The sequence below is a fragment of the Camellia sinensis genome, chromosome 1 (assembly GCF_055761805.1).
Source record: "Camellia sinensis isolate YWXY chromosome 1, ASM5576180v1, whole genome shotgun sequence".
Taxonomy (NCBI): domain Eukaryota; kingdom Viridiplantae; phylum Streptophyta; class Magnoliopsida; order Ericales; family Theaceae; genus Camellia; species Camellia sinensis.
Genome location: NC_138961.1, coordinates 121619419 through 121644514, shown reverse-complemented (window position 1 = coordinate 121644514; position 25096 = coordinate 121619419). Strand labels below are relative to the sequence as shown.

The following is a 25096-nucleotide window of genomic DNA, read 5'->3' as shown; positions in this document are numbered from 1 at the left end:
TTTGTATATGTTAGAATTTATCCCCTAGGAGGTTGTGCTTGGAAAGCTGAGAGTTGGGTAGGCGCCTATATCAGACCTGTCCAAATGCTAAGACAAGAAACTGCCTGGTTATATCAACTAGGCCCCTTCCCGGATGGTTTCACCAATAGGGTGGGAACCTTTTTGACATTTGGAGCCTTCAGTATACCATGCCCGACCCAAGAAAAATTGTGAAGAGAGATAGTTCAGTGGACTTCAAGGACTGAAGGATCTACCGGGAGGAGCCGGTGCAGCTGCTAGGGCATTGTGTGCAGGGAACGACTGTCTTCGTGAGGGTGCTGTGGCGATTCATGGGGCTTTTCCAGCCACATGGGAGCCGGAAGCCCTAGTGAGGAGAGACTTTCCTTGGCTATTATGAGGCCTTGAGGGGATGTCAAACTAGGCTAATCGATTGTTTTGTTTGCTTGCATGTAAAATTGCCTAGTTTAGAATTGTTGATGTAAGAATTAACCTGGGACGGTAGGGGCTATCTTTTGCCCGTAGTATTTTTAATTTTTTTTTTTGTTTTATTTTTATTTTGCTGGTTGTAGCTTATCTAGTCTAATTAATGAAGTTTTTTATTATTATTATTATTATTTACTATCCTTGCATGTAAATATAATAACATATAATAATAACAAATAAATAAATGAATAAATCACAAATTACTAAAAATCTCATCATGCAGAATGGCTGGACGAACAATAAATAATAACAACGGTAGTGGTGATGGAGTGTCAGATGGCGATGTCACTCGAATTATATGCGCGATTGCTGATAGGGTAGGCAATATACCACCCCGAAATCAAGAACAAAACAAATCGGAAATGATAGCAAAATTTGAAAAGCTACATCCCCACAAATTCCTTGGTGGATCAAAACCCCATGAAGCTAAAGCTTGGTTAAGACAAATTAAGAAGTTGTTAGATACTTCCGACATCCGAAATGAACAAGATAGAGTGACCATGGCAGCATTTCAAATGAAAGGGGAAGCAGATCATTGGTGGGAAATGATCAAAACTACTCGACAAGTAGAGACATTAACTTGGAGACAATTCAAAGACCTATTCATGGAAAAGTATTTTCCTAACTCGCTAAGACAAGAAATGATTCAAGAGTTCCTCCAACTGAAACAAGGAAAAATGTAAGGTCACTCAATATGCGAACCGTTTTGAAGCTCTTTCACGGTACGCTTTAGCCATAGTAGCAAATGAAGAGGATAAGGTTAGGCGATTTGAATGGGGTTTGGACACAGACATTAGAGGAAGATTGATCGTAGTGCAACTTTCCACCTATGCTCAAATGGTGGATCGAGCTTTAATAGTGGAACGAGAATTAGCATATTCCGAACGCACTCGGAATCAACGATCAAGGAACAACAACCAACCATGCGGAGGAGGTCTAGTCCGCAACACCAAAAACCATCCTGCACCAAGACCTTATGCCAGAGGGATGCAGCAGCAACAAAGGCAGAATTGAGGAAACCAGCAAGGAGGAAACTTTGTAAATTAATGGAAAGGAAAATGTTTCAGATGTGGTCAATAGGGGCATCGTCGAAGTGAGTGTCCTCAAGGTGGGGAGTATTTTATGGATCAGCGAGGGGCACAACAACACAACAAATGCCAACCAGGGCAAGGTTCTAAGCCTACTCAAAATACTCAGACCAACAAGGGGCAGCCACAAGCCTCTAGGAATGCAAGCCGACCAAGAACACAACCACAAGAAGCTGGAAATAGAAAGAAACCAGAGGGGACTAACCAACAGGCAGTAGGGAGAATGTATGCTCTCCAAGAAGAAGAAGATGTTGATAACCCATCAGTAATTCAAGGTATGTTAATCCTTATGAATTCTTGGGTTAAAGTATTGTTTGATTCTGGAGCCTCACATTATTTTATATCCTCTGCATGTGTGTCAAGTTTGGGTTTGGAACTAGAAACGTTAGAGATAGCTATGAGTGTCGCTTCACCCTTAGGGAGCCAAACCCGAGTAAATCTAGTATGTAAATCTTGTGAGCTAGAAATCTCCGGTTCATATTTGATCTGTGATCTAAGAGTTATGGATATGTCTGATTTTGACGTCATCCGAGGAATGGACTGGTTGTCAGTTCATCAAGCCATTATTGATTGTTACCGTAAGACAGTGACAACATCCTCCCTTAACGGCACGAAAGTTCAATTTAAAGGAGATAGGCAAGATTCTCTAACTCCAACGTGTCGCAAGTCACGGTGGCATGATCAACTAACTGGATGGTTGGCAAGCTTAATTTTGGAAGACGAAAATCGAAAGGATCCAGGGTTACCCCATGTGGCGTGCGAGTACACTGACGTTTTCCCTGATGAATTACCGGGATTACCCCCAAAACGAGACATAGAATTCACGATTGAGCTTCAACCTGGGACTTCACCAATTTCAATAGCACCACATCGTATGGCGCTAGCTAAACTTCGAGAATTGAAGGAGCAATTGCAAGAACTGTTGAATAAAAAGTTCATCAGACCAAGTACGTCTCCTTGAGGAGCGCCAGCATTATTCGTGAAGAAGAAGGATGGAACCTTAAGATTATGCATCGATTATCGACAACTAAATTGAGTCACCATTAAAAATCGATATCCCTTACCCAGAATTGATGACTTGTTCGATCAATTAAGAGGTTCAAAATGTTTTTCCAAAATTGACCTTAGGTCGGGATATTACCAACTTCATGTCAAAGGAGAAAATATACCCAAAACTGCGTTTCGAACCCGATATGGCCACTATGAGTTTGTGGTAATGCCATTTGGTTTGACAAATGCGCCTAGGGTATTCATGAGTTTAATGAACAAAATTTTTACACCTTATTTGGACTAATTTGTGGAAGTATTAATTGACGATATTTTGGTATACTCACGATTGGAGGAAGACCACGAGCAACATCTGAGAACCATTTTACAAATTCTAAGAGAGAACCAATTGTATGCTAAAGCTAGCAAATGCGAATTTTCGTTGAAGGAAATAAAATTCTTAGGTCATGTTGTGTCTGAATCAGGAATATCAGTGGATCCTGCTAAAGTAGAAGCAATAATGGGATGGAAACAACCTAAGAATACGTTTGAAATTCGTAGTTTCTTGGGATTAGCAGGTTATTATAGCAGATTCATTCAAGATTTCTCCAAATTAGCCAAGCTGATGACACGCCTAACACCAAAAGGAGTAAAGTTTGAATGGAACGAAACTTGTGAGCAGTCATTTCAAGAACTCAAGAAGAGACTGACAAGCGCTCCTATATTAATCATACCCGAACGTGACGCTGGGTATACAGTTTATTGTGATGCCTCTAAAGAAGGGTTAGGTAGTGTGTTAATGCAAAATAGGAAGGTAGTAGCTTACGGATCAAGACAATTGAAGAATCATGAGAAAAATTATCCTACTCACGATCTGGAGTTGGCGGCTGTGGTCTACGCACTTAAGACTTGGCGACATTACCTTTATGGAAAAAAGTTTGAGATATTTACCGATCACAAAAGCTTGAAGTACTTGTTCACACAAAGAGATTTGAACATGAGGCAGAGACGCTGGATGGAGTACCTTGAAGATTACCAATTCACTTTGTCTTATCATCCCGGGAAAGCTAATGTTGTAGCAGATGCACTAAGTCGAAAGATAAGAGAGATTGTAGCCAACATATCAATTAAAGAATGGGAAATGGTAAGCACCATGAATGAGTTAAAGTTACAACCAGAGACTCAGAATGGGAAGGGTAGGCTGTTTACGATAGTTACAACACCCCAACTTCTTACCAAAGTGTTGGAAGCCCAAAGATTTGATCAGGAGACCGACTTCATCAAGGCACGATTAGTGTCCGTGGAATCTTCACCGGATTGGACGCTCCATCAAGATAGTAGTTTAAGGTATTTAGGTAGAAATTTTTTGCCAAACATCGAGCAATTAAGAGAGGAAGTACTTAAGTGGAAATGGGAACACATAACGATGGATTTTGTAACAGGATTACCCTGATCGCCACAAGGCCATGATGCCATTTGGGTGGCAGTTGATTGGTTAACTAAGACGGCACATTTCCTACCAATAGGAACAGCAGGCACACTCGAATCTTTAAGTCGATTATTTATTCGAGAAATCATTAGATTGCACGGAGTACCAGTCTCAATAGTGTCAGATCGTGATTCTCGTTTTACGTCACAATTTTGGCAAAGTCTGCAGAAAGCCTTGGGTATAGAGTTGTGTTTTTGTACAACTTTTCACCCTCAAACTGACGGTCAATCAGAAAGAACAATTCAGACTTTAGAAGACATGCTTCGAGCTTGTGCAATGGACTTTAAGGGTAGTTGGGAGAAACACTTACCACTAGTCGAATTCTCTTACAATAACAGTTTTCAAGCAAGTATTGGTTTGGCACTGTATGAAGCTTTGTACGGACGGCCTTGCTGGTCACCACTATGTTGGACGGAAGTCGGAGAAGCACCTCTTTTAGGGCCAGAGTTAGTTCAAGAAACTACCGAGAAGGTGAAATTAATTAGACAAAGACTTGAGACCGCTCAGAGTAGGCAGAAAAGCTATGCAGATCAAAGGAGAAGACCTTTAGCATTTAAAGTTGGAGATCAGGTGTTTCTGAAAATACAACCTTGTCGAGGAGTTGTTCATTTCGAAAAAAATGGAAAGTTGTCACCTCGCTTCGTTGGGCCTTTCAACATTTTGGACAAAATAGGAGAAGTGGCATATCATTTGGCTCTACCACCTCAACTGGCTGGAGTACATAATGTTTTCCACGTCTCTACGCTACAAAAATACGAGCCACACTCTTCTCACATCATCAATTGGGAGGAAATTAATCTTGATGAAGATGTGACATTTGAAGAAAAGCCTGTCAAAATTTTAGATCGTCGCGAGAAGAAATTACGTGGTAAAACAATACCGTTAGTTCGAGTTCTCTGGAGACATCGTGGGACGCAAGAGTCAACATGGGAATGAGAAGATATGATACGTGCCAATTACCCTCAACTTTTCGAGTCTAAATGTATGAATTAATTTTGAGGACAAATTTTTTTTTTTAGGTGGGTAGATTGTGAAAACCCATATTTAATTATTCTTAAAAGAAAATAAATAAATAAATTAATGGATTAATTTTATTCAGAATCTACCTAAAATATATAACAGTGTAAAAGTTAGTTTTAAATTAACCCAATTCAATCACTAACAAAGACATTATTAAGAATAATAATTTTGTGGCTATTCAATATTTATTGTTTATAAATTATTTTAATTAGGATTTAACATGATAATTATTCTTACTAAATACCTTAGTTAAAAATCTTAGTGTATCAATTTTGAGAAACCCATGCAAATACACACACAAAAAAAAAATAAAAATAAAAATAAAAATAAAATAAAATAAAAATATAATAATTCAGATTTCGGCACAGATTTGGTGGTGGCAAATGAACAACACTTGGATTGGATGCAAATGTATTCATTATATGCATTGGAATTGAGAGATACGATTAGACCACATAGAATGATTAAGAGAGAGAGAAAGAGAGAGAGCCTCAAAGAAGGTTCTATAAATTCAAACCATGTTTGTTTGGATGGAGATGAGCTTGGGATTGGACTAATTGCTCAATAAAATTATTAATCCGATGTTTGGTTAAACAATAGATTCATTATTTTAAACTTGACTATTAGTTAAGATAGGATACATAATCCAACGGATTCGTAATCTTAGGACTATTAGTCATGGGAATGCTAATCCAGTCCGCCCAAACAAACATGGCCTTAGTGTTCATACACAGAGGGTTCATATTTTCAAGGCTTAGCTTATTATACATATACATGTCTTCTCTTTCGAATGAGTGAGGGAAAGTAAGGAAAAAAAAAAAGAGAAAGGAATTCAGCTAAACAGTAGAAGGAAAAGAAGAGAGGAAGGTTAAGGAAGCAAAATTTTTGTACCATTTCATTATTCCATTTCAATCATACTATTAGGTAAGAAAACCCTCTCAACCCTCTCATTTCATTTTATTAATAAAGTTTTCAGATTAGATTCATGTGATAAAATGACTACTCATAGATAGAAATTTTATATATATGTGTAGGAATTTTGTGATGTGTATATCAAATGTTTGAAGATATTGATAGTCTTAAAATCATGGTATTATTGTGAAAATAGGCTCGCATGTGTAGTTTATATCATTAAAGAAAATATTGAAATTAATCTTTTTGTCCTTGAATTTGCCAGAATGTTTGCGCTAATTTTTAGACAATGTTATACTCAAAAATTTGAGATGATTTCTTCTACAAAGTTGTTGAGAATGATGTCTAGTTCATCCAGGAATTTTGGCAACAATTTTTGAGCTTTTTACGAATTTATACAAATTTTTCATTGAATCTGAAACTGTGAGACAAATTTTACTATATATTTAAAAATTCATTAAAAATTCTATACTAAGCCAAATCTGGTAATTTCTAACTAAAAGATGGAATTTGAGAAGTCTAGTATCATAATAAATTTTTAGATTATGGATTTGTTCTATAAATTTAAGCATGGAATTAATTTAAAGAAATGTGACAAATCTGTGTCATAACAATTGCTGGAAATTTTACAGGATTATTTACATCTTCTTTTTTTGAAATTCTTTCTGAAAAATGACCTAAACATCCCTATTGAGTATTCTGTTCAATTGCACGAGTTTTAGGATTGTGTAAATAACTTATTTATAATTTTTAATAAATAACTTATTTATAATTTTTAATACCTAAGTTACAATCTGGAATTTTGTGAACAGGATAAAATCATCACTTCAATATTGTGCTGGTCTAATCCATCAACTATTATAAATTAGTAATTCATGTATGGGTGTGTTGTGATTTATTTAATAATGTGCTAGTCTAATTTTGTAAATCAAAAATTTGTGCATGTGTGTGATTATGGTTTATTTCTTGTATCCAAGTTATTATGTTCATACCATGGTTTAAATTAATTGTCTATTAAATTTTGTACATTGAATTTTTATTGTGTGACATTTATAATGTTTTATGTTGGGAGTTTTTTTTTTTTTTGAGTTGGTATAACATTATTGGTGATTGAGATTTGAATAATTTATGTTTAATATATAAACTAACCGAAATGATTAATGGTATATATAAAGTTACTGATAGATGGTTAATACTGGGTATTCAGGGTGAGCCCTGATTTTTAATAATTTTTAAGTAAATTGTGTCACGAAACCCTAAGATGGCACGGGGCTTATTTGAACCCTTATCGGTATTTGGTTTTGGAATAAGGGTGAATGTGCAAGTTGCGCGCAGGGAAGTTATGTACCCCTGGCAGACCGTTCCCTTGGGGCAGACCACGGATGTCACGGCTTGGGTATATAACTCCGGGCGTGGGCATCTTTGGTAGTTCTTGAATATTTGACCAAGGGGGGTTTCCAAATTAACTGTGGCCATGACTTAGTGGTTGGTAAGTTAAACCTCTTTGGTGAGATTTCAAGAGTCACCTAATTTATTAAAATTATTTGAATTATTTTAATGGTTGTAATTTATGTTTACAATTATATTATTATCTCGTGTTTATAATCTCATTATTTTTCTCTCAAAAAGAATGGTAGGTTGGTTATGTTTTCTTACTGTGTTGCAATACTTATGGCATATATTTTGTTGCCCTGGCATTTCATGCCAGATTATGTCGAAGAAGGGACTGAGGCTGAATTTGGAGCTGCTGCTAATATCGAACATTAGCTAACTTAGAGTCAAGATTTTATCCAAATAAAATTCTATTATCTCTTGTATTAGTATTTAACAATGTTGTGATGTTATATGTGAACTTGTAATTTTATTTTGTTGTTGGACTTTGACTATGTAAGAGTTTAAAATTCCCTAATTAGTAGTTAAAATTTTATCTAGCAAGTTATTTTTATTTAAATTTTATGATGTTCCAAAAAAAAATTGGGGCGTCACAATAGGACATTAGGAAGTTCCTCAGTCCAATTTCTCTTTGCTTTCTCCAGCCTTTTCTTTAATCCATCTAGGATGGTCTTGTTTGACGCTTCGGCTTGGCCATTCGATTGAGGATAGGCCAATGTTGAATTGTAGAATTTTATCTTTAACTCTTCACACAATCCTCTAAATACTTTTCCATTAAATTGTGTTCAGTTGTCAGAGATCAAGGCCTTGGGGACTCTAAACCGCATTATCATGTTCTTCCAAACAAATTTCTTCACATCTTTCTCCTTAATGGTCACTAGAGGTTCAGCTTCCACCCATTTGGTGAGGTACTCTATCGCCGTGATGAAAAAATTGCGGTTGCCTGGCGCGGTTGAAAGTAGTCCCACTATGTCTAGCCCCCACATTGTGAATGACCAAGGACTTGTAAGAGGAAGAAGTTCTCTGGCCAATTGATAAATCTGGTGTGCAAACTTCTGGCACTTTTCATATCTTATCACGTATTTATGCGCATTGACCTACATGCACGGCCACCAATACTCTTGTGAAATAACGCGGTACGCCAGAGATCTTCGGCCGATGTGGCTTCCACACATGACTTCATGGATTTCAAAAAGAAAGGCTTTGATTTTGCTTGGATGGAAGCATTTCGAGTATGGCCCTGTGAAGGACTTCTTGTACAATGCGCCAGATGAGGAAAGCCAAAACTACTCAGGCTTTGTCCATATTTTGTTTGCTTCTTTCTTGTCGGTCAGCAGAACTTTGTCCTTCAGAAAGATTATGATGGGATCCATCCATGAGGACCCTAGCTCAGCACAAAGGACTTTTGTTGCTTCTGGTTCTTTAATGCTAGGCCTTGGTAGGAATTCAATCAGTAGAAGTCTTATTCTCAACATTGTGTAGACACACCAAAAACAATAAGTTCTCTCTCTATTCATCTATCTTGAGGCTACTATCTTGAAAGCCTAGGAATTTGGAGTGTGGATAAAGATCGAGAAACTCTAGTAGCTTCTCAATTGACCGGGGGGTTTTCCAGACGAGGCTCGTAATTCAAGTATCTGATCCAAACCATTTCCGCATCAGGTAATATGATTACCCGTATATTTTTCCTTCATTGGTATCAGAGTCAGGTTGCTTGTTTTTGCCTCATATGATTTGCGTGTCATCGATTAGTTTTATTCATGTTTAATTCAATGTTATTGAATATCATGGGATGTTGAGAAGAGTTTTTGGAAAACTCCATAGGAGCTTTTTTCTTATCTCAAAGTTCTGTATCAAAAATTTCATTTATGGTAACTAAAATTAAAATATTTTGAAAATACTCTTCGTGAGCTTTCCATCCATATAAAATGGGCTTTAATCGGAGTTATATCGAAAAACTTATGATTTTTCAAAGATTTTTTGTCCAAATCGTTATTTTTTGAGGAAATTTTGGAAAGTTATTTTTTCCATATTAATTATTGTGTATAATTTGTTGACTCCTTTTAATATTGTAACTTTGTTTATTATCCCTCTTCAATCACTACTTTGCCTAAAGCAAAGAAAAACTGAGGGAATGATTTATCACTGCGTTACTTATGAAACCTTATGTTAATACCTCTTAAGATTTGTAAAAAAAAGATAGTTCTACTATCTAAGGTGGTTGGACTTATAAGGGAGGCTATATTGACTCTTCTAACCTTCATGGGATCTTACTTGGCTGTTGACCAAAAGGACTTTGTGGTGACATTACCTTGATCTCAATCTTTAGAGGAGAATTTGGAGCGTTACATATTAAGCATAGTTTTATGTTTTGGATTTAAGAGATAGTTTTGCCTCTTATTTAATTTTATTCAAAAGTTAATTGGGTACTATATTTTAACTCATATAGAGGGAGATGATTATGACTTTAGCAAAAATTGTGATCTCTTTATGTAATTGGAAATATTGTATGCCGATTGTGTTTTTGGGAATAAAATTTAAAATAAAAAATGTGTGCTAATGTCAAACCCCGTGCAATACCATTAGTGAAATGGCCTCTAAGAATGTTGTTGCTGACCTCACCAAAGGAGAAAAATTGAATGGGTCCAATTATGATATGTGGCATAGAAAAATTCAATACTTGCTTTATGAACAAGAAGTCCTAGATACTTTGACCACCTCTGTCCTGAAGAAGGGACCACAGCCCAACATCACTGCGACATGGAAAACTATGAGAAATGGGTCAGGAGAGATCGGTGCGTGCTATACTATACTTAGCAACATGTACAATGATCTTATTGAGGAGTTTGAGGTAAGCCATACAGCTCATGATATATGGAATCAACTGAAAATTACATATGGGACCACATCTACAAGTAGGTTGCGTGCCCTAATTTTGAAATTTGAGCAATATGCTATGGATCCAAAACACTCAATGGTTAAGCATCTCAGAGGTATGTTAATGATGATACTTGGTTTGAATGTTGTTGGTAATATTCTTACTGATGAGCAACAGGGTATAGATGTGATACATTCTTTGCCCGATTCATGGAGGCAAATGAAACTTGTGCTTACACACAATGAGAATATCAAGAATTTTTTTGATATTTCTCGCCACCTTGAGTTTGAAGTGGAGCGCCTGGGGTCACACCACAACACTGTCCTTGTTGCTTAAAATGGGCAGTGTAAGGCATTCAGGCCTAAGCGCAACAAACAAGGAAGACATGGTGGTACAACTGGTAACCTTAGTTCTAAGCAAGGTAATACGATGAAGCGCCATCGAGGCAAGTGCTCTGGAAACAAAGATAAAACCAAAGTCAAGTGCTATAACTGTGGGAAGCTAGGTCACTTTGCTTGGGAATGCCCTGATTTAAATAAGGTAGACTTTTTCCTTAACTCTTTCAATATGTGTGTTTATTCACATGTATGTGTTGTTAATTCTCTCCACGGTTGGATTGTAGACTTAAGAGCAACCCACCACATAACCAGAGAAAGAGTTGGGTTTGTAGATTACAGAAAGATACCTATTGGTAGACAGTACGTTACCTTGGGTAATGGAACTCATGAGGATGTCCTTGGAGTTGGTTCTTATTAGCTCAAGACGCGCCTGGGGCGCACTTTATTCCTCCATGATGTGCTTTATGCACCTGGTGTCCAATGTAATCTTTTATCAGTTATTGTTTTGTTAGGGCTTGATTTTAGTTTTCACTTTGATGGCAATCAGTTGGATTTTTATGTAAATAAAGTCTTGTGTGGACATCATTTCTTTCCAATGGTTTCTTTATGATAGATTTGGATTTTTCCTCATATTCTTATGTGTCTTGTGAGGATGAGTCATTAAATTTTGTTAATTGGCATGCTAGACTTGGTCACATAGGCAAAGATAGAATGACTAGACTAGCTAAACAAGGCTTGTTGGGCATCTTGCTAATGTAAGTCTACTTGTGTGTGAGCCTTGTTCAGCAGGAAAAGCCAACAGGAAGCCTTTTGGAAAGGCACCTAGGGCTTTATATCCTCTAGAGTTAGTTCTCTCTGATATTTGCGGACCTATGAAGGTACAGACACGCCATGGCGTTTCTTATTTCCTTACATTTATTGATGATTACTTACGATTCAATTATGTCTATTTGATCTACATCGTTTTGAGGCATTGGATTGCTTCAAGCATTTTGCTGCACTGGTTGAGAATCAAACAGATAGAAAATTGTAAATCCTTCAAACAGATCGAGGGTGTGAGTATTTGTCACATCAGTTTCAGGGATTGTGTGAGAAAAAGGGGATATGTAGGCAATTAACGATTCTAGGGTCTTCGTAACAAAATAGTGTAGTAGAGAGACAGAATCACACTTTATTTGAAATGGTTAGATCGATGATGGCGCAAGCTAATCTCCATATTGTAGTTGGTTTTTCGTGCTCCCCGGAGGGGTTTAGTCTCCTCGGGTACGATAGCCCTATAGTTCGGACTCTTATGGTTCTGAATCTGGTATCACAAGTGTAATGTGAAGCCGGAAACAAATAAGAATCCAAATCCAACACATCCTAGAAAAATCCATTAATTATCAAAGATGCCAAAAATAGACTGTATTGCCAGATTTTATAGTTGCTACCTAAATATTTTTAGGAAATTTAGAAAACCCGTGACTCATACCAAAGTCCACTTGTCCGTCACAGCCAAAGTGTCTTGGCTCGGGAACTTAGGTATGAGAGGGAAAGGTCATGAATTGAGTACCCCACTTACCCAATCAAAGATCGGCCTCTACTAATCATGATGTGATTTTTATAGACAATATATGCTCATGTTCATATTATTATGCTAACTTGCTATGTAAGGCACACAAGTATAGATTACGTCACCCATTTTGGAATGCTTTGATTTCATATTTGTTTGAAAAGAAGTTTGAATATGTGCTACTTGAATGAAAAGCAAGCTCATATGTACATTTATCAAGGTCATTCCAACTTAAGCGAAATAGCCGTCATCCACATGCATTCAAAGAGGTATTTCAAATAAGCACGTAGCCTCATGGTAGTTTGCTTGACATGGAAACACAACACACATGCAATATGCTAAAGCAAAAATGCTCACTTAGTACTCCGAGGCAAGCCAAAGAAAAGAATATAGTTATAAAAAAAAATGCATGATTCTAATAGTGCACATGATTAATGCAACACATACGAGAATGCAACTAATTAATTCAGAAGTAGTAAAACACTATATCTAATGAGCTGAATTTTAATGCGTGCTAAAATGGATGCAAGCCATGGTAATGATATGAAATGAAGAACATGATACCATATGCAACGACGGTAAGCATGTAAATAAAAGGAAGAAAGAAATGGAAGTTGGAAGACATACAAATATTACAAGTTTGCCCTCGTACTAGAGGGTCCAAATGAATGTCCTAATTAACTAATTATTACAACACAAAATGAACTAATTAATTAATTAACTATTACAAATTCAAATGGAACCAAGGAAACTAATTAACCACAACATACGAATCTAAAAGCTACTAATCTAATGGACTCGAACAGGAGGCGAAGAACCACATGCCCACAATTGAAAACACCCTTCGGAAACCTTTCTGTTTGCTACCAGAACCTGCTCTATTTACATTCATAAAATTATTTTGTTTTGGCCTGAGAATCTGCTCTGTTCTGTTGTAAAAACACCACTGCCTGTACAAAAAATTGGTGGCCGGTCGACCTGAGAAAGTGGTCGGCCGTACAGAATGATGGTCGGCCAGCCAATGCTTCTAGGGAATACCCTGCTGCAACAGAGTTATAACAAAGAAAAATAGAGTGTTTCCAGGAGATGTTTATCCTCTATGCTCTTCCCTATCATGAAGATGATCAAGGGAGAAGTAGATTCGATTCCCAAATCATCAATCATTGCAAATTTGTTGTGTGATGATCTTAGAAACAACAAGACAAGAGCTTAATAATTGAAATAAAAGATAGACAATACCTCCTCCCTATCATGGAGTTACCTTAAGGGGAGGGGGTAGACTTGCTTCATGAATCATCGAACATCACTAAAATGGTATGTGATGATTCAAGCCGCAATAGGTTCAGTATAACGTCCGACTGAACCTAACCAAATTTTATTATCTTTTTACTCCAATTTTACTAGCCTTTTTACTTTACCTTTTAATTTTCTTTATCTTTTCTTTTTTTTTTTTGTTCAAAGATGATGATTACGTCCACTAAGTTCAAAGCAATAAAAAATAGCAAGCATGACTTGACCTGAGAAATGAGTTTTTCAAGCCTTTTTCTACAGGGGAAACTGTAAAGGAAGAATCAAACTCATTTACAATCGATAATGAATTCGGAGTCAAACCCAAAATCAGCAATAATGACTCTAAATCCAAACCCGATAATGAGCTATAATGACTCTTTCCTTTGTGATTTCCAAGGGTCTAACTAGAAAATTAGTCTCTTGTAAGTAATCACCAATGATAAAGAGAAGTTGATCATGCTTAGCATAAGAGAGATGTAATGCCTTGGTAATGAACCTTCGAAGTGATTAAACCATTTAGCATGAGACGTCTCTATCTTATGCCTTGAGCGGTAATCTTTTGTTTGATACAACTCTTTATCAAAAGATTCAAAGAAAGGAGGGAGGTTGCAGATTATGAATGAAAGGTGGGTGATTACAATGACATGAATATGTATATGAAAGCTATAAGAAATGAAAGAAAAGACTATCAACTCAAATGGATTGGAAGCTATGGCCTATACACCAAATCCATGAGGACTTACAACAACACAAGTGTAATATTCAAAGCATAAATTAAATAAACACTTAAAACAGCCCCTAAACTCCAAAAAAATAAAAATAAAAATGAAAATAAAAAGCAGTGGCCGAAACCAAAAGAAACAAAGTAGAAAAAGGCAAAACAAAAAACTATGGAACAAGGCCTAAGAAAGGGTGGCTAAGCCCTTCTCTTTTTGTGACTTTGAATCACATTTTTAAGCTTAAAATAACTCTGAAATCAGTATGAAAATGCAAGAAAAAGAGGGAGAAAATATGGTTAAAGCGTTCAAATATTACCCCTTGAAAGAGATGAAGAGCTTACTAGTTAACAAACCACAAGCTTAACACTCTCTAGTAGCTGAAATTGTGTTCAAGAATCTTGACAAAAGCCTCAAGTTCAAGCTTAGAAGGTGTATGTATAGTGTGTGTATATTGCAAGAGAGGAGGGAATTGTGTTGGACAAGTTGTGGCTCTTGGCAAAATTTTCTAACCCCAAACCATGAGGAGGGGCCTTGTATTTATAGAAAAACAACATCTCACGTGGGAAATATTTGTAAAGAGATAACTGGTGCAAAACATGCACTTGGGGACAGCTGGCTGTTATAAAATATCTACTGTCGCTGAACATGGTCGGTCAGCTGGCCATGAGGGTGTATGACCGGCCAACAAAAGTGGCCTGCCTGGTTCTGTTGCCACTGAGAGCCGACCAGGTCTAAATACCCACAATTGTGTCCTATTTTGAAAAGATGATTTTTTTAAGGGTCTGAAATAATTTGGTCAAAATGAGATGTAAGGTTGGGATTAGAGGCTCAAAACAGAATTCTTTTGTTGAAGATTCGAACGATTGCACAGCATAACATTTCATTATCGAGTGTTCAAAGTGAGGTGCCCAAGTCTTAAGGGCGGTCAAAATGGGGTGTCTAGAGTTGCCCCTCTTTGATAGAGCTCGAAGTCATGAAATGACGTGAGTGAATGTCAAAGCTCGAAGACGACCCATTTGACAAGGCCATAAGACTTGGGCAAACAAACAAAATAGAAATGCAGTTGGTTGAACTCGATAGTTTCCTACGTATCCCTTTGTAAAGAATCAAACCAGCATAGTTCAAGGGCAAGACGCAAATGATATGCTAAAAACAAATGTACTTGAAAGCTGGACTTACACGTTTCGCAAAACCGATTATTTTTAAAAATTCATGATCATGTAAGACAATGCAATGAGTAATAACAAGATGACAACGTATGAATGAAACAAGCCTCAAGCTTAAATCAAAACAAGTCTAATCGTGCCTCACACGGAAAAAAGTAAGCAAACAACAAATTCTAAACGCGTTTCACGTGAAGGAGGAAAGATGGTGTAACCAACAGGCGTATCTACCCATATCTCATATGGAGAGAGGGAAGGTTTAAGCCGAACCACGTCTTATGTAGAGAGGGATGAAAAGGTGCATACCAAACTATGTCTCATTTAGAGAGGTATGGAAATGTGCAAACCAAACTACGTCTCACGTAGAGAGGGGAACATACTCCAACCACATTTAACCATGTTGAAATCATGAGAAGAGGTCCTAAACTGCTTAGGGTTGTGTTCCTGCACACCACGAGATAAAAACCACTCGGGAATGCATCTCACGCGTCCTGAGAAAACTACCCAGGGTTGCATTCTTGCATGCCCTGAGATACTCTAACCATGCTGAAATCGTGTGAAGAGGAAAAATCGCCCAGGGTCATGTTCCTGCACGCCGTGAGATACTCTAATCATGCTGAAATTATGAGAAGAGGAAAATCGCCCAGGATCGTGTTCCTGCATGCCCCGATATACTCTAACCACGCCGAAATCGTGAGAAGAGGAAAGCTGCCCAGGGTCGTGTTCCTGCACGCCTTGAGATACTCTGACCACGCTAAAATCGTGAGAAGAGGAAAACCGCCCAAGGTCGTGTTCATGCACGCCCTGAGATACTCTAACCACGTTGAAATCATGAGAAGAGGAAAAAAGCTCTAACCAAGCTAAAATTGTGAGAAGAGGTCCTAAACCGCTCAGGGCCGTGTTCCTTCACACCTTGAGAAAAAATCACTCGGGAACACGTCTCATGCATCTTGAGAAAACCGCTCGAGAACATGCTTTAACATGCTCTAAGAAAAGCCTGTGGGACAATGATCTTAAACACGTTCTGCGTAAAAGGATAAATGATGCAAGATAACACATGATCCAAATGGATGCAATGGGTGTGATGTATGATATGGTACATGTGACAAGAAATGTAATGGATGATATTTAGAAAATACAGTAAACAAACAAAGCGGAGCTTTAGAAAGCACCTCACGAGATAAGTGGCGATGAACCGCTCTACTCTGACGGGGATCTCCCTCTTGTGTTTTTTAAAATTTTACCTTCAACTCACAGTTCAAAGGTCCTCAAATGTTGACAAGCGGTAAAATTTGTATGTGGAAACCACAAATGCCGCTTTTCTTCCTTATCATACTTATAGTTTTCCCTATTCTTCAACGGGGTGATGGACTAGGTTGGTTCAGTATCCAGAATTGAGATGCATACACACTACCTCAACCTATGGGGCTACCATACAGATTTCAAGCTGAGGATATACCCCTGGATATTTAACCCAGACTTTAGTCTCGAAAATTTTGAACTTTTGTGTTCTAGGCATCGCCATTCGAACTCTAGTTTCCACTGTTGCAATTGGTCTCCTAGGAACTCATTGCAAACATAACCAAGACGCCTCTGTTGGGGAATGGTGTTCAAGGAGAGCACTTTTGATTACCATTCTGACTAAGCAGGCTTAAGCTCGAGGTCGAGGTACACTCATACTCTGGAGAAAAGATCTGAGAAGGTGCATCCGGAATGCAATCTTAGAATTTTCTGACATTAAAACAAACTCAGATGCTTTGATTTTCCTTTTTCTCTTTTTCTTTTGCAGTTTAGAACCTATGTAGGTTCAGATAGGTCCTGGTTCTGTTGCTCTCTCTTTTGACCGAGGTTGGACCCTGCAGTTTATGAAAGAAAGAATTTTGTTTTGAATGTCATGTTGGGAACGGTACGGCACTCTGAACACAAAACGATTTATTTTTGAAATTGAAATCAAGAATGAGTTTTTAATCAGGTATTGAGCCTACGACTGACCAAAATCAAAATGACTCAAAACAAGAATTAAAACAAACGAAAACAACAAACACAACACTAGGATGTTTTACATTGGCAGGGGACCTCTCGGTTCACGATGAGCCCACTTATTCTTCAGGTATTGTTTCTCACCCTTTCTTATTTATGATTCTCACATCACTTTGACATTCAATCTCTATTTCTTTGAAAAGCCCTTTCCTTACTTTCTCTTTTACTGCACATTTCTCTATTATTTAATCTCCCTTATTTTTTTATCCCTTCCCAAGTGTGGTTGATGGATAAGCTGGAAGTTGTGGACCCTATGAGGGGATTGAATATCCAGCTATATTTCTAGTTCGTGCTTCGCACTTGGCTCGTTACCTCACTACTTGGACGAGGAGAGAGTTTTTGGGCCCCTGCGACTAGCTTCAGTTGTGCCCTTTCTTGTGAGTGTGTTGACAATGGGGAAAAGACAGATAACTTGACTCGACTGTGCCCCTAGTTTATCATTTTGACCATATATTTTGTTTTTTCTTGAAACAATTTGACCAACATGAGAGTCCAGATTAACATGCTTGTTCGACTTTCTGTTTTGAAATCATGTAAGTCAGGTTGTGAGCACTAAAAATTTTCCTTTTCTGTGTCCAAGAAATGGTCCAATTTAAAAAAAAAACGGAATAACTTTTGAAAAAATTCGTCAACTTCACTTAAAATCCTCAAAAACAATTTTTGCAAATGGCCATTACCCCGACCAATGCAGAATTAATTCTTGAGATGCACAACCTCAAATCTGAGCTTGATGTGTCTTGTAGCTGAATCTTTTAATAGAATAGGACAACCGGATGTGAATGAAGATGAGCCAATTAGACAAACATGGATAGGATAGTCGAGTTGAATAAGAATAAGACAATCAACATGGATGACACAAACAGGCTGAAAATGGTTGGGGCCGAACTTCAGGATGAAGTTGTCTACATATCCAAAAGATGGAAATCAGGCCTTACGTAGTTCCCGGTTAAGGTGCATTTGGGTATTAACTCTCTCATTTTGCGCTCTAACGTTTGCCAAAGTAGCCCTTCTGGGTTTTCAACCTAGCGAGCTCTATTTTTCTCTATTCATTTTTCTTTCTTTTTTGTTTCCTGATTCTTTTTTCTTTTCTTTGTTTTCATTTCTTTTTTTCTTGCTCTAATTTTTGCTTGGGTCGCCCATCCGAGTTCTCGGCCTAGCGAGCCTCTCAAGGATAGAAAATTTTAACTTGTCCATGTTGATTAGTTGTGAGATCTATAAGCTATCTAAATCCACGAGAATGACTGTTGTTCCTAACTAAATAGTCTTGATGATGTAAGGGTCCATCCAATTGGGTTTGAATTTTCCCCTAGTGTCGTGGATAGAAACTTGAGTGTCCTTTAGCAATAAACTTTTTTCTTAGATTCTAGGATTTGGCTTTCTTGTCGGTCTCCATTGGCTTGAGAAATGACCGATCTTTGAATCTTCGATCACATATGACTTTTTTGCCCCTCGTCCAAGGGTTGCTTCTCATCCAACCATGCAAGCTTCCTTTGATCACATTTGACCTTATTGCCCCTAGTTCAAGAGCTGCTTTCGATTCGGCCATACAAGCCTTATATTGTGGTTGATCGTTGAAGATTTTGATTTAAGGTTTGAAAGCTAAGGGGTTGAGTCTCAATGCCGAGAGTGATCTTATGTCGTACAACCTCAAGATCAATTCCAAGCATGTCTTCATGGGACCACGTAAAAAACATTATTAAAATCTTTTAGTAAAGCGACTAGCCGCTCGTTGCTCCTTTGAAGACAATGTAGAACCAATTTGGACCAAGCCAAGATCCTTCTCAGTACCCACATTAACAGACATGATCTCATTCATTAAGGGCTTAGCATGCCTCTCTTCCTCTCAGTCGATCAAATTTGCAAATCCCAAGGAATTCCTCCCTCTTTGTTTTCATCGTAGTTTTGGAAAAAGTTTTGAAAAAAATTTGATCAATACAATAATTTATAGGCACAAAGAAATAGGTGAAAAGTGTTGTAGTTTCATTCAAAACTTCTAGCTCAAAGATAGAAACAGGCTCAAAAGAAAAAGTGAAAAGACAAACAAAACAAGACAATGATGTTTGAGGTAACACCCTTGAAATCACCAAACTCTGACGCAACAAGACTGACTTAATACCCAATTCAAAAAGTAAGATAAAAAAAACAGCATTTTCAAATTGCTAAAATCAGTGCGTGCCATCCACCATGGGCGGAGTAAAATTAGCGTCATTAATAGGTGGTTCAGTCCCGATCATAGAACCAGTCACATCATCCCCCAAGTTCATTGATCCAATGTCAATAGACTTTGTAGGACTTGGTGAGGCGATAACCTTGTTGTCAATAAGATCTTAAACTTCATAGCGAAGGCGAAAAGAACAATCAGTGTCATGGCCGAGTTGCTGATGGAAAACGTAATACTTGGTAGTATCATGCCTAGCTGGAGGGCAATCAAGGAGAGGCCGAGTGTATGGCCTTGTCCTATGAAGATTTGGAGAGCTTTGGACAAAGTCATGTAAAGAGGATTGAAGGTGCGACCACCAGTCCTGGAAGTATTGATAGAGGGGCCGGCAGGTGTTGACTGGGTTTAGATCATTTACAGGTGTAGGATTGGATCTGAAAGGGGTGTTTCTGTCAAGGCATCCCTTCTCATGGCTTATCCTTGGATTCAAAATTCCTCCAACTTGAGCGATAAAAGTGTCATCCACAATTTTTGCAACAACTGCAAGCACTTGTTGCTTGTTCAGCCCTTTGACCTTCAAAGACTCAATAGCCCACCAATGGTGTGTATAGGGATCAATACTTGCCCCGGCCTTGTTCCTGCCACTTGCTTCAACTTTACCAAGGGATTGGATAGCTATATTACTACAAGGCCCATATATTGTTAATATGTCATCACCTAGACTTGGGATAGCTTTGGGTTAGTCATTTCCAATTGTAGCTTGTCCCAAGATTGGGGAGCTTTTTGACATGAAATTCTTGGCATGTGATGTGGTCGATAATGGAGCCAAGATCCCAAAGGCTAAATCTGCCACAGTTCTCTGAAGATCTTCAATCATGCTCATTAGCTCAGAAGAAGTAGGTTCAGTCATTAGTGCCCGCGGTGTATTTGAACTGATTTGGTCTTGATGAATTGGTTGGGTTGGGCTCTTTGGAGTAGGTTGAACTGGACTTTGGCTATTGTGGAGTTCGAGTTTTGGGGTTTGAGATGATTGGGGTTCAAGTGCATCCATCATACACAAGTCCATGTTTGCTGGAATGAACACCTCGGGTTTGGGTAAATGGTTTGGGGTGATATATATATATATATATATATGTGTGTGTGTGTGTGTGTTGGGGTTGTAGGTGGACAACAGTGCATGGATTAGGTTGAGGGATGGAGGTAATGGGTTAGTGGTGGCCTGAGGTCTTTTGGGTGGAGCTATGATCTCTTCGTCAATAAGATCCTGAATCTTATGACGGAGGCAGATGCAACAGTTTGTATCATGACTGTGTCGTTGATGATAGGCGCAGTGTTTAGTGGGGTCATGTCTTAATGAAAGAGGACTTGGGAGGGGTCGAGGTCTTAGAAGCTCTAGGTGCTCGTTTTCTAGCAACATTTTCAAAGCTTGAAAGAGAGCCATGTAAAGAGGATGGAAATTTCGAGCTTGGAAATGGTTTTTGCTGGGAATGGTGATAGTGTTTACTTTTGAGCATTTCGCAGTTGTGCTACCACTGGTAATAGCATTGGAACTACGAACAACATTCTTCCTTATAGGTTCATTACCTTCCATAATGATCCCTTGTCTGATGGCATCCTTGATTTGAATCCCAATTTCATGGCGGTCTTTAAAGTTGAATAGTGGGAAGACTATCATTTTCTACTATAGCCTTTCATGCAAATTTCTAACAATTATACGAACTTGCTCTTTCTCTAGAGGCCTATTTGCCATCATAGTCGCCTTTGCCCTCCATCTCGTAACAAACTCTAAAAAGCCCTCATTAGGCTCCTGGCGCGTTGCCTCAAGATCACGAGTTATGACCTCAATCTGCGTGTTGTAGGAATATTGCGCAATGAAAGATTCGGCCAACTCCTCACAGCTCTGTTTCACAAAGTACTCCAATTTAGCATACTAGATGGCAGCTATACAAGGCGTGTTCCTGCCAAATAGCGATAGCTTTTGAAGTCTAGTCAATCCTATTGGTCGCAAAATATCAGAGAAAAGGTGCAGATGCACCATTGGATCTCCAGAGCCATCGAAGCGATCAATATGCGGCATCTTGAACTGCTCCAGTAGAGTAACAGCAAACTCTGTATATATGTCCTTAATATGTGGAATAGAGTTAACCCCTTGTTCCTTCTTGAATAGTATTTTAAGTTTGTTGACTTTGAGCAGGGTCAAGTCAAACTCGAACTCAAAAGGTGCCTCAGTTTGGTGAATTGGAGCTCTAGACATCTGAATCGGGATTGGATCTGCCTAGACGGGAAGAATAGGAACCCCCCTCGGCCAGTGGGCCCTGAGATGTAGCATCATTGGCAGTGGTACCGGGCATATGAGTAACCACATTAGGTGTATGTGAAGTAGAAACCACAGCCAGCTACTGCTGTTGTTGTTGTTACAACCTATTTGCGATCTCAGTTTGACAGGCCAGGTCATACTAGAGCGAGTCGATTGATTGCTGAAGATGAATCAATAAGTCCTCTAGATTTGATGATGGATATTACGCCATTATATGAGTAGATGACTGTGCTTGGGGCGACTTGAGTATAGGTGATCTGAGGGGTGATTGCCAAAACAACAAAATTAGTGAACCCGTCTGACCTTTCCTTGCCTTGTAATTGGTGACAATGAAGCAAACACTGGTTATCCCTAAACTAGATCTCTAACCTTACAAAGTCTTTTGACACGGGTCCACAGCACTTAGGGGATATAAGAACTTTCTGAAGCTATGGTTCCAGGACTACCTAGGAAAAGAGAAAACAGATAGTACCTCAGCCCTAATTTTCAATAGATATGATCACAGCTGAACGACTGTACTCCCCAATGAATTCTGCCACATAAATTGATATAACTGAACCACTAATATGAAGCACCCCTATACAGATCCACTGTAAAGCACATAGCAGGCAAAGAAAGCCAAAACACCCCTATGAGGGGGTAAGATTACCTTGTCCTAGCTTTGGCATGATCTAGAGTTTCACTACTTTAAAGAAGCAATTTCACAATATCTTGAATATGGGTGAGCATCATGTCCTATGTTGAAATAGTCACTAGAGCGTACTATATGCACTAGGCCAATTGGTCAAAAGGGTATCTTAACAAGGTTACGAAATATACCTCTTACACCTAACACTGAAAAGTGAAAGGAGGATCAAGCGGTACAACGATAACCCAGATCCAAGGGTTGTATTCCTAACGTGACATTGCTTACATCCGACTAGTTTTTTGGCAAGCTTTTGGCAAGCCACCGACAAATCGTCTAGGATATCAGATGGTAAACACAGTGACATAGAGCACAATGCAAATGCAATGCAATGAACATATATCTGTAAATAAAATGTCACAATATAAAGTCCAAGTCAAATTCTCTAAATCCCTAGCGGAGTCGCTAAAAACTGCCGCTGGTTTTTCATGCTCCTCGAAGGGGTTTAGTCTTATCGGGTACGATAGCCCTACAGTTTGAAGTCCCGTGATTATGAATCTGGTATCACAAGTGCAATGTGAAACAGAAAAAAAATGAGAGTCCAAATTCGACACATCTTAGAAAAATCCATTAATCATCAAAGATGCCAAAAATGGACTGCATTGCTAGATTTCAGAGTCGCCACCTAAATATTTTTGAAAAATTTAGGAAACCCGTGACTTGTACCGAAGGCCACTTGTCTGTTATAACCAAAGTGTCTTGGCTCGAGAACTTAGGTATGAGAGAGGAAGGTCATGAATTGAGCACCTCACTCACCCGATCAAAGATTAGCCTTTACTAATCATGATGTGATTTTTATTATGCTAACTTACTACGTAAGGCACATAGGTATAGACTACGTCACCCATTTTGGAATGCTTTGATTTCATGTTTGTTTGAAAAGAGGTTTGAATATGTGCTACTTGAATGAAAAGCAAGATCATATGTACATTAATCAAGGTCATTCCAACTTAAGCGAAATAGCCTTCATCCACAGGCATTCAAATAGGTATTTCAAATAAGCACGTAGCCTCATGGTAGTATGTTTGACATGGCAACACAAACACACATGCAATATGCTAAAGCAAAAATGCTGACCTAGTACTCCAAGGCAAGCCAAAGAAAAGAATATAGTTAGAAAAAAAAAAATGCATGATTCTAACAATGCACATGACTAATGCAACACATACGAGAATGCAACTAATAAATTTGGCTTCTAACATGACATGTGATGTAACTCAAAGCATGAGGTAGCACACATAATCATTTAAGAAGCAACAAAACACTATATATGATGAGTCGAATTTCAATGCATGCTAAAATGAATGCTAGGCATGGTAATGATATGAAATGAAAAACATGATACTACATACAACCATGGTAAGCATGTAAATAAAAAGGAGAAAAAAAATGGGGATTGGAAGACATACAAATATTACAAGTTTGCCCTCGCACAAGAGGGTCCGAATGAATGTCCTAACTGACTAATTATTACAACACCAAATAAACTAATTAATTAATTAACTATTACAAATTCAAATGGATCCAAAACAACTAATTAACCACAACATACAAATCTAAAAGCTACTAATCTAATGGACTCAAACGAGAGGTGAAGAACCGTATGTGCACAAATGAAAACACCCTCCGAAAATCTCTCTGTTTGCTACCAAAAGCAGTTTTGTTTAAAATCAGAAAGTTGTTTTGTTTTGGCCTCAGGATCTGCTCTGTTATGCTGTAAAAACACCACCGCCTGTACAAAAATTGGTGGCCGACTGACCTGAGAAATTGGTCAGCCGTACAGAATGATGGCTCATCGACCACTGCTTCTGTAGAATACCCTACTACAATAGAGCTGAAATAAAGCAAAACAGAGTGTTTCGGGAGATGTTTATCCCCTCTGCTCTTCCCTATCATGAAGATGATCAAGGGAGGAGTAGATTCGATTCTGAAATCATCAATCATCGCAAATTTTGCGTGATGATCTTAGAAATGATAGGATAATAACTCAATAAATGAAACAAAAGATAGACAATACCTCCTCCCTATCATGGAGTCACCTCAATGGTGGGGGTAGACTTGCTTCATGAATCATTGAACATCACTGAAATGGTATGTGATGATTAAAGCCGCAATAGGTTCAGTATAACGTCTGACTGAACCTAACCAAATTTTATTATCTTTGTACTCCAATTTTACTCCAATTTTATTAGCCTTTTACTTTACCTTTCAATTTTCTTTATCTTTTCTTCTTTTTTGTCCAAAGGTGATGATTATGTCCACTAAGTCCAAAGCAATAAAGAATAGCAAGCATGAGTTGACGCGACAAATGAGCTTTTCAAGCCTTTTTCTACGGGGAAAACTACAAAGAAAGAATCAAACTTATTTACAAGCAATAATGAATTCAGAATCAAACCTAAAATGAGTAATAATGACTCCAAATCCAAACCCGATAATGAGCTATAATGACTCTTTCCTTTGTGATTTCCAAGGGTCTAACTAGAAAATTAGTGCCTTAGAAGTAATGCACTGGCAATAAAGAGAACTGTCAAACAAGAGATCATGCTTAGCATAAGAGAGATGTAATGCCCTGATAATGAACCTTC

At 38.1% G+C, this 25096-nt stretch overlaps 1 protein-coding gene across 1 annotated transcript; it reads left to right on the top strand.

Annotated features, from left to right (window-relative positions):
- Window positions 1-1605: 1605 nt before the first annotated feature.
- Window positions 1606-2532, top strand: LOC145819572 (uncharacterized). Its single transcript, XM_082913535.1, has one exon. It carries the CDS (start codon window positions 1606-1608, stop codon window positions 2530-2532), a length of 927 nt encoding a protein of 308 aa, XP_082769661.1.
- The last annotated feature ends 22564 nt before the right edge of the window (window positions 2533-25096 follow it).